Consider the following 13,339-nt stretch of genomic DNA (forward strand, 5'->3'; position numbering starts at 1 on the left):
GGGGGCTGGAGCCTATCCCAGCTGTCATAGGGCGAGAGGCAGGGTACCCCCTGAACAGGTCGCTAGCCTGTCGCAGGGCCAACACAGAGAGAGACAAGCAACCTTTCACACTCACGCTCCCATTCACACCTATGGTGTGAATGGGAGCACCAATTTAGTGTAACCAATTAACCTAACCCCAGTGAGTGCATGTCTTTGGAATGTGGGAGGAAACCCACGCAAGCACGGGGAGAACATGCAAACTCCACACAGAGAGAGGGAGAGGCCTGGGCCAAGGTGGAATCGAACCCAGACCTTCCAGATGTTATTCTAACTGTGAGGCAGCAGTGCTAACCACTGCGCCCCTGTTCTGATGATGTTTTTCTTTATTCATTTTTTATTTTATAATTTCTCCTTTATGTCTCAATACAGATTTTACATGGATTTTAAAAATCTTTTAAAAGCTTGAAGTCTGATTGGACTGTTAAACGAAAGAACAAATGAAACAACTTAACGTAAACTATGAATTACACAACGAGACAGAACATAAATCAATAAAACCTTTTTAAAAATAACTTTAATTATTGAGTTGTCAAATTCCCCACATTGATGATGTGTTTTCGGCTTCAACGTGTCACGAGGCTTCTTTCTGCCTTCTGATTGGTCGTTCCCCTTGCCGATCGTCACATGAAGATGGCGGCGGCCCTGGTGGAGCATGTTGTCGCGGATGCGGGAGCGTTTTTGAAGAAGGCTCCTCTTCAGGTGAGACCGTCCGTCCTGATCCAGGTGGACCGGGCTGTAAGGGTGAGGGTGACCCAGGAGAGGGGCTGCAGGGGCCGGAGATATCAGCGAGGTGGGCCGGGGAGCGAGTGGAGTTCTGTGGGGAGGTGGAGGCCAGCAGGTCTCCCAGAACAATCCGAGGACCCGGATCTTCCTCTGCCGTCACAGAGACGCTCGGATGGATGAATAAATTTGAGGTTACGGTGTTAAGCTGGTCCCGGTGTTGTGCCAAAAAGTGATCGTCTGCCAGAAAGTGATTTTTGATGTTTCTATGTGCTTTTATGTGTAATGTCTTTGCTTATATTGGTGAAGAGAGTGTAGTCAAAAGGATTCATGAAGGGCTTAAATATAACATGAAGAAATGACCTGTTATTCAAGTATGTTTATGACTCTGCATTATTGCACGTACATTATAATAAATCCAGTCCTCTTTGGTCACTTAAAATATCTTTATAGAGTGTAATGTCATATTTGTTCTGATTTCTGCTGCCCTCTTGAACAGATTTCTCTTTAAAATCTGACCAATCACAGTTTTTACCCTGATAAATAAAGAATATATAAAAGTCGCTGCCAAAAACTGATTGCAGCTTCTACGTTGTGACAGAAATGTTGTTTCTTACTCAAAATGACTTGATATCATTCACGAGAGATATGTTTGACATATTTTTCACAGATTATAGGTCAGCAAGTCATTTACAACAGTTTAAATATGGGTAATCATTTTCTGGCAATCACTTTTTGGCACAACACCGGAGCTGTAATGTAGTCCAGAGACAGGAGACCCGGACCAGGAGTTCACGGCAGTCCTCAGTCTACTTGAGGAAGTTTAAATGTGTATGTGCAGGTTTTGGTCTGTTTTTAAAGTCTTCATAAATAAAATAAAGATGCACTGAAGCTTTAATGAGAATTTCTGACACCTTAAATTTCGGATGAACGTGGATCAAAACTCTGAAACGTGAAGGTTCCTGATGTTGTCTCACCGTGTTGGCAGGAAATCGGCAGGAACATCTACACTCTGAAAGATGTGGTGGACGAGATCAGAGACAAGCCCACAAGGAGGAGTCTGGCCTTCCTGCCGTACCAGCTCCACTTCAGGGAGCCGCACCCGGAGCACATCAGACACGGTAACCCGTCCTGAGGCCACCTCAGTCCTTCCTGCCTCCAAACCCGTTTACAGGTGTGTTAATGTTCTCGTCTGTGTTCAGTGACGGAGTTCTCCAAAAAGACCGGAGACTATCCGAGCCTCTCAGCCACCGACATCAAAGTCCTGGCTCTGACCTACCAGCTGGAGCTGGAGCACGTGGGCGTGCAGCACCTGAGGAAAGAGCCGGAGGTTAAGGTACCTGCAGCACACCTGCTGACATTCAGTTCAATTTTATTTATATAGCACCAAATCACAAGAGACAGTCACCTCAAGGTGCTTTATTTCAACTTTCTTTATTGAATTTTAACAGCTTGACATACAATATTAATCAATAGAACACTGAAAAAGCAGTAGTCACAAAGAGGAAAAACAAGAAGAAAATGTAAGCTAGTTTCTCCCTAACCCCCTCACTCCCACCCCCCCACTCTGAACACTCCCAACTCTAGGTCCAAACACAAGATTGACATCTAGCAGAGATCCAGTAAGGCGCTTTATATCGTAGGTAAAGACCCTACGATAATTACAGAGAAAAGCCAACAGTCAAACGACCCCCTGTGAGCAGCACTTGGTGACAGTGGGAAGGAAAAACTCCCTTTAACAGGAAGAAACGTCCATCAGAACCAGGCTCAGGGAGGGGGGGGGCAGGACAAAAGACACACTGTGGAAGAGAGCCAGAGATTAATAATAACTAATGATTAATTCTGGTGACCTTGACAGCCTAAAAACTTGTTAACTCATCCAGCTCACCTGGAACTCTGAGAGCTTTTAGAAGATGAAGCTGGATAATGGGGCGGTCTTATTGTGAAAGGCTGAAGCCACCGTCGCAGTTACCTGTAGGTGGTTAACTTTAACTTTTGCCTGCTTCTAAACACAGATCATCACCACTGGATATTTTCTATTCCAGGTTAACATTCAGAGCACACAGCGCCACCCGGAGACTCCGGTGAACGTCGCAGGGTTCCACTTACCCTCCAAGGTGAGAGACACGTGCTCGTTTCAGCCGTCAGGTTGGCGTGCAGTGAGTCTGCATCACGTCAGTTTGTGCGTTTGTGTCCTCAGAAACCCGCAGACGGTTCGAACATCCAGCAGACAGAAGAGAAGACGCCAAACACGACCGACGAGTTCAACAGCTTCCAGTTCTGGAGGGAGCCGCTGCCGCCCATCGACGACGAGCTGCTGGGCTTACTGGTGGGAAAAAATACACACCTCGATGTTGTAGTCCTTCCATCCATCTTCCACTTGTCCGGTTCAGGGTCATGGGGGGGCTGGATCAGGATTTTGCTGCACAGCACTGTAATGAAATCAGATTCATTACAGAAAGGTTCACATCACATCATTTCCTTGTAATTCTAAAATATTTGAATCAGGAATCCAAACTGGTCTCCTGATCGCTCTGGGTCACTGCTGAGCGTCAGAAACTGTGACAGTGATCAGAAATCCCAGACTCGGTTCAGCAGGTTCAAAAATATTATTTATGTCATTTCTTTATTCTTTCTTAGGGATGATTCACAATTATCGACTTTTTCCAAAGCGTACGACAGGAGGGAGGGGGGTAACACCCAGCGTACGCTTTTCAAATAGTTAGAAAATGTCGGTCGGTCTGTGTAATTTGAGCGCCGAGGCATCCACACCACTGCACCATTAGGTGGTCTGCAGGGATATGGCCTCAGGTCTGGCAGATCAGTTCAAAGGCCTCATTGAATTCTCTAAAATAATCCATCATCGATTCACAAAATGACTCTACTGATGATATTAGACAGGAACAAGCTGTGAGTGCAGCGCAGCAGGTGTGGAAAGCAGCCGGAGATAAATTCAACAAGAAGTGGAAACATTGTTCCAAAAATGGAAACTGTACACAGTAAACCGCAGAAAACGATGATGGATTTTATTCTACATGTTCCTGGCCTATTTTCATGGATGCTGGCCCGTATCTTTGTGCGTAATGTGGTGATCAGCGGCACTGTTGCCGACTTTTGTGTAACAACACTCGCTGTTGGCTGTCTCAAAAATCGCTAGAAGGACGAATCGAGGTTCGGGCGATGCCACAGCGTACGAGTGCTCTATGCACACAAAACACGGTGACAGCAGAGTTTTCAGGTTTGGGTGTCAAAAAGTGATTTGGTAAATATACTGGTGCACAGGATTTATGAAGGGCTTATATATAAAAGTGAAGAAATGACTTGGTTTGCAAATATATTTATGACTCTGCGTTATTGTATCTACAATATAATCAATCCAGTCCTTTATGGCTACTCTAGAACTGTAATGCTATCTTGACAGATCTCTCAGGTAAAAAGACATTTTTAATGTCAATGATAATTTTTACCCTTATTAATAAAGAATATATGAAAGTCACTTTGCCAAAAACTGACTGCAGCTTCTACCATGTGACAGAAATGTTCTTTATGACTTAAAATGAATTGATATCATTCATAAGAGATGATGTTTGACAGATTATAGGCCCGCAAGTCATTTACAACAATATAAATACCAGAAAGAATGTTTTGGGCAGGAAATCACTTTGTGGCACAAAACTGGCTATTCAGATGACACATCGCTCCACTGCCACTGTGTACGGTGTGGAGGTACATTTTGTGTACATGCAGTAGACGTTCACATGGGAGGAACAGAAAACAGGAGATGTGCTTTTACACAAACACACACACACACACACACACACACAGCTTGAGCTTTTATTTATGAATATATATGATATACATAAACAGGTGTGTGTCCTACATCACTGTAGTTGTTTATGAGCTGAGTGGCTGAGAGGAGAAGGGGGCGGGGCAGCAGTGTGTGTTTGTGGCGATCAGTGAGGCAGTGATGGCGAGACAGTCAGTCAGGTTCATTCCTTCATGTTGGTACAGTTTTGGTTACGGCCAACAGGAACCGCTGAATTATCAATTTTGCTGCAATCTCTCACCGATCCTTTCAACGTCCTGATGGACGCTGCCGTGTCAAGATTAATGCGGAAGCGCACGGCCTAAAATTAAAAAGTTTTACAAGAGCTCGCAAAAGTACATCTTTTTTTTTTTTCTAACCCTAACCCTTGTGGGGTTCCATAGTTTTTAATGCTTCCTATTATATTAAAACACCAAAGAACTTAAATGTAAATGAAATTAAATGTCATAAAAAACATTTTCTTTGTACACTTTGGAAAATGTTTAATTGTGAATCATCCCTTAAAATACACAATTCAACTTTATTCAGATGTCGTTTTGGAGCTTATGTTCAGCTCCATTTTCCTCAGACCTTTTCTATCGTGCTGTATTTATGATGTGACACACATGAATCACCTGGACCTGCCTCACCATCTCACAGACCTTTGTGATGCTCCTTGTAGCTGCTCACTGACTCTCAGGAATGCCTGCGTTTGCACGGATATTTGTAATGCTCAGAACCTTTCTGCCGTGTATTACAGGGATTCTCGATAACCAGCTTCCTGAATCTCGTGGTTCTCCATCATGGTTAGAAACTCAGATGTTACACTAATTGTGATTTCCACTGATGAAACCGGTTCTGCCTCTTGAGGACGGGCTCGACTGCTTTGAGACTACAGGTTACGGAGCAGAAGTTGAGGTAATGAATAAAATCATGGCAGACACACTCTGAGCTGCATCTGTGAAACCAGCCAATGATGAGCTTCCAGCTCTGAGCCCAGCAGTTCGTGTCTGTGTGGGAGTTTTGGCCTTGTTTTTCTTTTTCCTGTGAAAACACGTGGAACTGGTTTGGACTCCTACATTCTTATGGCCAGTTTTAGTAACCGGGGTTCGGACCGCCAGGCTTCGGCTCCTGACCACACCGAACCCCTGCAGTCCTCCTGCCGGTGCTGGTCCCACAGGAGGATGGACCCATATGGCTCTTTCGGGATGGGCCTCGTTGGGCCCGATGGGCTCGGCCTGGCCTCTGGGCACTCTCCCTTGAGCAGCCCCCCAGGCCTGGCTCCAGAGTGGGGCCCCAGTTACCCTATCCCAGGCCAGGTAAACTGGTCCCTTGGTCTTTCCATAGGGGCCTCCTGAATTGCTTCTTAGTCCAACTGCATAGCTCCTGGGATCACAGGGGTGCGTAGAACCCTCCACCTAAGGTGGAGGTGCACCTTGCTCTGTCAGGGCCCAGCAGAGGTTGCTGCTCCTCCACATTGAAAGGAGCCAGTTGACGTGGTTCAGGCATCTGACTAGGATACCTCCAGGACCCTCCTAGGTGAGCTGTTTCACCAGGAGGCCCTGGGACAGAACCAGGACACACACTTCTCTCAGCTGGTCTGGAAACTCCTCAGTTTCCCCTGGAGGAAGTGGCTGGGGAGAGGACTGTCCCAATGCCTCTGTTTAGACTGCTGCCCCCGGCACTGGATAAGTGGCAGGTGATGGACAGGTGGATGGATGTTTGGAATTAGGCACCATGTTATTAACATCTGGGCAAACACTGTGTGTCTGTTATGGCTGCTGCTCTGTCAGGGTCCGGCGGAGGTTTTAAAATCGAACGCCGAAGAGAAACAAACTGTCACGCGGACAGAGTCGGACACGCGGACGAAGTCGGACAGCGACGAGTTCAACAGCTTCCACTTCTGGAGGGAGCCGCTGCCGACCTTCGACGACGCGCTGCTGGGTTTACTGGTGAGTCTCCCGGAGCAGCTTTGCATGATTCACAGTCCAAAATAATCCTTGTTGAGGTTATTCTGGGCCTCAGTTCATCCTCCATCTGAAACAAACTGTTTTAGCTCCTCCTCCTTTGAAACAGAAGAAATGAACAGCACGTGGGTGGGGCTTGTGTGCCTGAGATGACCATATTAGGAATATCTCCTCTCTATGACATCACGCAGACCAAAGAGTAGAAAAACCTGTGATAAATCAGGTGTTTAGTGACGGACTCGTTACACACTCCTGCTGCAGTGGACCTCATTTACATATTTAAAGGACTTCCTGATGGGTGTAGGTGTCTCTGGGTGTACCATGATTCTCCTGTGTGTACAGAAACGTCTGCACTCAGAACACACACGTCTTACCGCTCACGCTGATACACATTTCAAGACAAAAAATAGCTGCAGAACTCGTCTGATTTATTATTTTTGTTTATAATTAATGCCTTTTGAAAATCATGCCCATCCTTAATGTCCTCTCATCGGGCACCTGCAGCGACGTCAGATTCCTAAATGAGTCCTAAATGTAGAATTTCTTACCTTGAGTGAAGAAAACAGTTGGGGTTAAACTCCTCTGTGTCCTGATGGTGATGATGGTGATGATGATGATTCAAAGAGATTTATTGTCATTCTTCTCATGTGAAACATGAACTGAGGTCCCTGCAGTGCAAGCTGCCTTTTTTGTTTTTAATATTAAAAGATATTTACAAATAGAATAATTTGAGAAATAGAATATATAGATTACTAACTACAGAGAAAAGTGATCTGGTACCTGAGCAGTTCACACTGATCAGTGGCCTTAAAGAAGCAGATGTGTGTTTACAGAAAGAGGGCGGTGTCTCAGCACAGACAGAGGAGCGGGCGGAGCAAAGGGTGTCAGAGGACCAATCGGAGGACGAGAACAAAGAGAACGAGCCTGAAGATGAAGATGACAAAGAGAATGATGACAGCGATGATGGAGGAGGATGGATCACTCCCAGTAACATCAAACAAGTGAAGATGGACTCTGCTGATTGGACGGCTCCAGCTGATGTCAAAGTTGGGTGTCTGACCACCGACTTCGCCATGCAGGTAACGGAGGAGCGCGCAGTCACTGTTTTTCACCTTCTGTAAGTCTCTCCCTCCTGATTGGTCAGCTGTCTGAACTGTGACGTATTTTAATGTTTTAAGCTTGATTACCTGCATTCAGGTAATGATGCGTTCAGGTGTTTGGATTCAACTGCTGAAAAAGTTCTCGTCTGTTTTCCAGAACGTTCTCATTCAGATCGGACTTCACGTCCTCTCGGTGAACGGGATGGTGATCAAACAGGCGAGGAACCACATCCTGAGATGTCACGCCTGCTTCAAGTGAGCAAATCGAAAACCTGCTCGAATACATTCAAATACAAACAAAATACAATAAACAAAAATAAAATAAAAAGTAAACGAATAGAATCCATGAGACGAACACGTTTTTACAGGCGGTCTAAAATAACGGATTTTTCCCTGTTAATTGTTTAAATTCCAGGACGACGGGCGACATGAACAAAGTTTTCTGTCCTCACTGCGGGAACAGGACTCTGAAGAAGCTGGCGGTGACGCTGAAGGAGGACGGCAGCATGCAGATGCATTTCTCCAAAAACCCCAAAGTGCTGAACCCCCGAGGGCTCCGGGTGAGACGCAGCACTTCATTATCACGAACACGTCACACTGCAGTGCAAATCTCTTATAGCCGCCATTTCTGCTGCTGTCTGTCGACCGCTTCCCTTTCAGTTCTGCCTGTCTGCCCAGTTTGAGTCAGGTGGATAAGCTCCACCCTCTTTCAGGTCTAAGGTTTTCTGTATCAGGTCTTAAACCCTCTTGTGTTGTGTTTCAGCACTCGCTGCCTCTGCCTCATGGGGGGAAACACTCCTCCAACCCCCACCTGGTGGAGGACCAGCGCTTCCCCCAGCAGAGGCTGTCCCGAAAGGCTCGACAGAAGACCGACGTCTTCAACCCGGACTACGTGGCCGGAGCGTCGCCGTTCTGTGAGAACGACATCTACAGCCGAGCCGCCAACCTGCAGATCAGAGACAGCCAGTGTGGCGCCGGCAGGCGGCGAGCCAACCCCAACGCTGCCCGCAGGAAGTTTGTCAAGAAGAAATGAAGACGGCAGGGACTCAGATCACGTGTTCAAATTAAAGGACCACATCGTCATTTTCCAAATCATTCATCTGTTCATCGGGTCTCCAGATAATTAGGCACAGTCTGCAGACCACCTGCTGGTGCGTGCATGGACACTCAGACATCCAAGACACAAGGATCCACTGCACTTCTAAAGGGGCGTCCACACCAGAAGAGACGAGCGGCGGCGTAGCAACGTGAAAAATTCAGTGATATTCGGCGACTGCTGGCGACTCGAAGTGAGCCGAGGGAAGTGACTGCCAATGACTGACTGGCATAAGATGGTAAATACATTAGGTTACCTAGGCAACCAACCATCAACTACAACGCGATGCATGATGAGCAGATCACTTCCTGCGTGGACGCCCCTGAAGAATACCAGCTCCAGTTTATTACAGGTTGCTCATCATTTCTTATGGAAAGGACCGAAGAATAAATTACATTAAAGGTTAAAAAGGTTCATTTCTGCAGAGGTCACGTCAGGTTATGGTGGCGGCTTTCAGAAGGGTTTTCAGGTGCAGCGAGGCTCTAACACAGAAGCATGAATGCTGCGTTAAAATGTCAGAAAATGTCTCTCATTCTCACCTCGAGTCGGTCCATCTTTATGAGATGGAGAAATAATTTTGACTCGACGTTTTCTGTACTGTGATGCTGATGTCCACCGGGCCAAACATGACCCTTCAGTGGGCTCCTTCTGGCCCCGGGGCCTCATGTTTGACACCCCTGACTTAGAATAACTTTGGCTCGTGGCGACCCGCACGATGACGGAGAATTATTGTGCTAGAAATCTCCACTGTTTCTATGGTAACACAGCATCGCTGTCTGACAGTAAGATGACACAAAAACCGGCGCAGAGGTGGAGCATGAGCAAAGAAACCTTTATTTAAACAGGAAGTAAGACGCTGGGGTTCAGAAAGATTGAGTGACCAGGCAAAGATCAGCTGTGGGTACATAAATAAGCAAAAACATCCAAAATCCTGAACTTCAGAGCGAAAGTCTCCCATCCAAGTACGAACCAGGCCCTGCCTCGCTTCCAAGGTGGAGAGCCTGGAGTTTAACTTCAGATATTCCAGACGTGGAGATCTGCTCAGAAACTGATGGATGGTTTGGAAACACTGGTGGGGAACTGTGTAGTCCTTTAAGTATGACACTGACTCATCAGAATATTGTATCTTTATTGATTTCCATTAAATCTTTGAGTGTGACATCAGAGTGAATCTGTTTGCATTATTTCAGAGTACAGACACATTCTCAGGTAACCCTTAAACATATTTAAAGAAATCCACCAAATAAATCAGACACCGTAGATGGACTACAACTCCCAGCTGCATCAGCAAAAAGGCGCTCAGTTGTGACGCAAAGGAGACCAAGACTCAGGAGAAAGTACAGAACAGGGACGGCTAAAGCGGGCTGTGCTAACAGCGCCCCCGACACAGTAACAGGAAATAGAAACTATGTTTTTCCTCCTTAAAGTACAGAAAAAAAAAGCTAGAATCAGGTGGATCCCCTCATCGATGGAAAACGGGTCATTAAAGACTAACAAACGTTTTCTTTCCAAACTGGTGAGTAAACCTTTAAATAAGAAATGAGACCATTAAAGCCTTTTTTTTACACATAGAAAAATATTAATCATTTAGTGTTGACGGAGGCCATCACCCGATCCTCGTCCTGTTTCGGCTCTGAGTCTCTGAGGCTAGACCGGGTCAATGTCGGGTCTGGATCTGCCGCTGGTTCTTTGGGCTCCGCCTCAAATGTCAGCCTACCCAGTTCGGCCGCAACATCGACCTCTGGCAGCGGCAGCGAAGGCAACGGGGTCTCCTTCTGAGGAAGCACGAAGGCCAGAGGCTCGAGAACCGCAGCGAGGTCGATGGAGCCCAGACTGCCGTACCTGTGCAGCTGAGTGGGAGGAACACCTGCAGAGATGGAGAACACGAGTCTCAGACGCACACAAAACTCCGTAAGCCAACCGGACTCTGCTGCTCAGGCAGAAACGTGAAAAACGATTTTAACCATCATCAGTCATCCATTGTTTTCCATGTTGCTGCGAGTCCTCACCCAGAATGAGAGCGAGCTGAGCCGGAGGAAATAGGACCTGCAGGCAGCGGTTTAGGAACGGCACCAGGTCTTCAGCATATGCGCAGCAGAACTGCACAAACAGCTCCTTCTCCTGGCTGCTGAAGGCCGTCTCCTCCGCCCGGTGAAACACCAGAATCTGACGAGTCACCTGATTAAAAAACGCAAACAAAAATGAGACCATAAACACCAGGTAATCCAGCATCAGTCAGACTTTAATCTGGATTACACCAATGATCCAACTGCTTACCATCTTCAAGGCTTCCTCGAGGCACTTGGTGACACCCTCTACCACTCCACTGGGGCAGCAGAGCCGGAGATCGTTGAAGGCAGTCAGGATGTTGTTGAGGAAGCAGGCGAGTGGCTGGAAGTCCAGCAGGGACATGGGGGGCTGCAGGGTGCCAGGCTGCGGGGCAGGTGCCACAGAGGGGATGGTTCCCCCCAGCACCGAGGGCAGGGCGATGAGCGTGTACAGGTTCATGTCCTCCTGGAACTTTTCCACCGCCTCCTGCACGGCCCCTCGGAACGTGTCCACTGCCACCCGCTGGAACATGGGTGCCAGCTGCCCGCGGAAGTCCGCCCCCACCCTGCTGAAGGACAAACCGAAGTACATGCACTGACCCAGCAGGGAGTCCAGGCGGCTCCCCACCCCCCGCTGTAGGTCCCTCTCTAAGGTCTCCAGGAACTCCGCCACCTTCTGCACCACCCAGCCGTGGAAGATGGCACCCTCGTTCACAGCCACGAGCCCAGCGGTGGGGGGCACCAGCGGGTCCTCGTCAGAGAAGATGGCTCTGTACTGGGTGATGATGTCAAACAGGTGCACTCTGCAGGCCTCGATGGTCTTGGTGATGTGGAAGTAGGCGTCGTCTTCGGGGACGGCGGCAAGGATGGAGTGCAGCCAGGTGCCACGAGCCTGCAGGAACTTCACCCGCAGCTCCGCCTCCGTAAACACGTCCATGCGCCGCAGGTAACCGATGACACGGAGGCACACGGGAAGCTGGGAGTTGCTGCGAAGCTGCTGCAACAGCTGGTTGAGCATCAGCTGAGCGGACTGACGCACTTCATGCACGATACCCTGAAGACAGAGAAGGTCAAAGGTTAGAGGACCCATACAGGTTCTAAATAGTTCCTGCAGACTGAGATGATAATAAAGCAACTTCTGTATTTGTTTCCTTTTTCCAAAATCTGGAGCTTAATTAACCTGCTCTTTTTTCAGTTAATAGCTTAATGGGGAAAGTAAAATGAGTGGAAAATGTCCTCCACAGAGCGATTAAAAATCCAAACACACTGTTTTTGGTCTCCATCATCTCACCTGGATGACGGGCAGCGATGAGTGCTTTTTCTCCAGCCTCTTGACATATGCCGCCAGCTCCAGGGCCTCCTCGTAGTAGCCGTTCCGGACGCAGGTATCCATGAGCTGAGGGATCTCTAAAATCTCCAGGATCTCTGTGTGGCGGTTCAGCGTGAGGCTGTTCATCCGACGGCTCACTCCGATCTCCTCCGCCTCCTTCATGAAACCCCTAAAAACAAACAGGCCCCCAAAGCACAGAGAAAGCACAACAATAAGTAAGAACACATTTGATACTGGTTATCTGTCATTAACACTCATTGTGTTAAATTACACTGCAGTGAATATCAGGAGACCATAAAATTGCTCGAATAATCGAGAAAATGTGCAGCAGCTGATCAGAGAGAGCAGCTGCAGCCTCCGTTTTTATTGTACTTACATGCAGGTTGTAATACTACAGTCAGTTATTAACCACACTGCTATAAATGGGTTTTACTTCTACTTGGAGCTCTGACAAGCTGCCGGTTAGTTGAGAGAAAATGAATCTGAGTTTTCATCCCGTGCTTTTAAATGACCTGGTAGCTTTAAACTTGCAGTAAAAAACACTTCTGGGGTTTTAAAGACCGCAAATTAATCGAATAATCGGGAGAAAAAAAAAGCGCATCAGATTAATCGTTATTTTCATGTTTAATTCGGGGTTGGCTGTTTCGTGTTTTTACGGAGTGATTTTGTTCCAGTTGAAAGTGAACCCTCCTCCACCGGGAGCACCGACCTGCATCTCTCCCCGAAGCGGGGCAGCTTGTCCAGCAGCCGGGACACGCTGCTCTCCACACGGCCGAAGTCCCGGTAGATGTGCTCGGTGCAGTCGGCGGTGCGGATGAAGGTCTGGTAGTTGGAGAAGGCCAGCTCACGGGTCTGCTGCAGGATCTGAGCCCGCTCCTCCGCCAGCCGCTCCGGCTCCCGGCCCAGCTTCTCCACCCCGAAGCTGCTGAGCTCCGACAGGTAGGCCGCGAAGTCCGGGTTCTCCCTCCAGCTGTCCGGGAAGCTGTCCCTGAAGATGGATGCCAGGATGCTCTCATCCTCCACGTCCACCGCCGCCATGGAGCGTCGCGACAGGGTCCCGGTGTCACAGACTGCCGGACGGCTGCGTTTCTCTAAACAAACAAACCGGACCGACCAACACTTCCTGCTTCCTCTTCTTCTTTCGATCATTCACACGTGGCAAACAGCCTAAAGGTGTATTACCGCCACCGGCCGGCAGGGACCGGAATAATCATCTATATTGATTTCAGCG

General features: G+C 47.9%; 2 protein-coding genes across 3 annotated transcripts; one reads left to right on the forward strand and one right to left on the reverse strand.

Annotated features, from left to right (window-relative positions):
- The first annotated feature begins 650 nt into the window (after positions 1-650).
- nob1 (NIN1 (RPN12) binding protein 1 homolog) lies at positions 651-9,826 on the forward strand. Of its 2 annotated transcripts, XM_030726503.1 has the most exons (10): positions 651-741; positions 1,751-1,883; positions 1,965-2,098; positions 2,808-2,879; positions 2,963-3,091; positions 6,361-6,519; positions 7,368-7,613; positions 7,792-7,889; positions 8,050-8,194; positions 8,398-9,826. In XM_030726503.1, exons 1-10 carry the CDS (start codon positions 667-669, stop codon positions 8,665-8,667), a joined length of 1,461 nt encoding a protein of 486 aa, XP_030582363.1. In that variant the 5' UTR covers positions 651-666; the 3' UTR covers positions 8,668-9,826. The 2 variants fall into 2 exon arrangements, with proteins under 2 accessions (XP_030582363.1, XP_030582364.1); XM_030726504.1 differs by lacking the exon at positions 6,361-6,519 and having other exon boundaries at positions 8,398-9,824.
- Positions 9,827-9,842: 16 nt separating this feature from the next.
- On the reverse strand, positions 9,843-13,322 carry cog8 (component of oligomeric golgi complex 8). The gene is made up of 5 exons (XM_030726502.1): positions 12,818-13,322; positions 12,070-12,277; positions 11,008-11,832; positions 10,740-10,908; positions 9,843-10,597 (listed from the first exon to the last, which is right to left on the reverse strand). Exons 1-5 carry the CDS (start codon positions 13,255-13,257, stop codon positions 10,314-10,316), a joined length of 1,926 nt encoding a protein of 641 aa, XP_030582362.1. The 5' UTR covers positions 13,258-13,322; the 3' UTR covers positions 9,843-10,313.
- Between the last annotated feature and the right edge of the window lie 17 nt (positions 13,323-13,339).

This window comes from Archocentrus centrarchus, chromosome 3 (genome assembly GCF_007364275.1).
Source record: "Archocentrus centrarchus isolate MPI-CPG fArcCen1 chromosome 3, fArcCen1, whole genome shotgun sequence".
Classification (NCBI taxonomy): Eukaryota; Metazoa; Chordata; class Actinopteri; order Cichliformes; family Cichlidae; genus Archocentrus; species Archocentrus centrarchus.

What these genes read in the sequence shown, in the direction of transcription:
- nob1 (XM_030726503.1), top strand. Translation starts at nt 667, where the DNA reads ATGAAGATGGCGGCGGCCCTGGTGGAGCATGTTGTCGCGGATGCGGGA. An exon ending in GGTTCCACTTACCCTCCAAG is followed by an intron (nt 2,880 to 2,962) that starts GTGAGAGACACG and finishes TTGTGTCCTCAG; the next exon opens with AAACCCGCAGACGGTTCGAA. An exon ending in ACGCGCTGCTGGGTTTACTG is followed by an intron (nt 6,520 to 7,367) that starts GTGAGTCTCCCG and finishes GTGTGTTTACAG; the next exon opens with AAAGAGGGCGGTGTCTCAGC.
- cog8 (XM_030726502.1), bottom strand. Translation starts at nt 13,257, where the DNA reads ATGATCGAAAGAAGAAGAGGAAGCAGGAAGTGTTGGTCGGTCCGGTTT. An exon ending in TCGAGGAAGCCTTGAAGATG is followed by an intron (nt 10,909 to 11,007) that starts GTAAGCAGTTGG and finishes TTTTTTAATCAG; the next exon opens with GTGACTCGTCAGATTCTGGT. An exon ending in TCAGCTCGCTCTCATTCTGG is followed by an intron (nt 10,598 to 10,739) that starts GTGAGGACTCGC and finishes CCATCTCTGCAG; the next exon opens with GTGTTCCTCCCACTCAGCTG.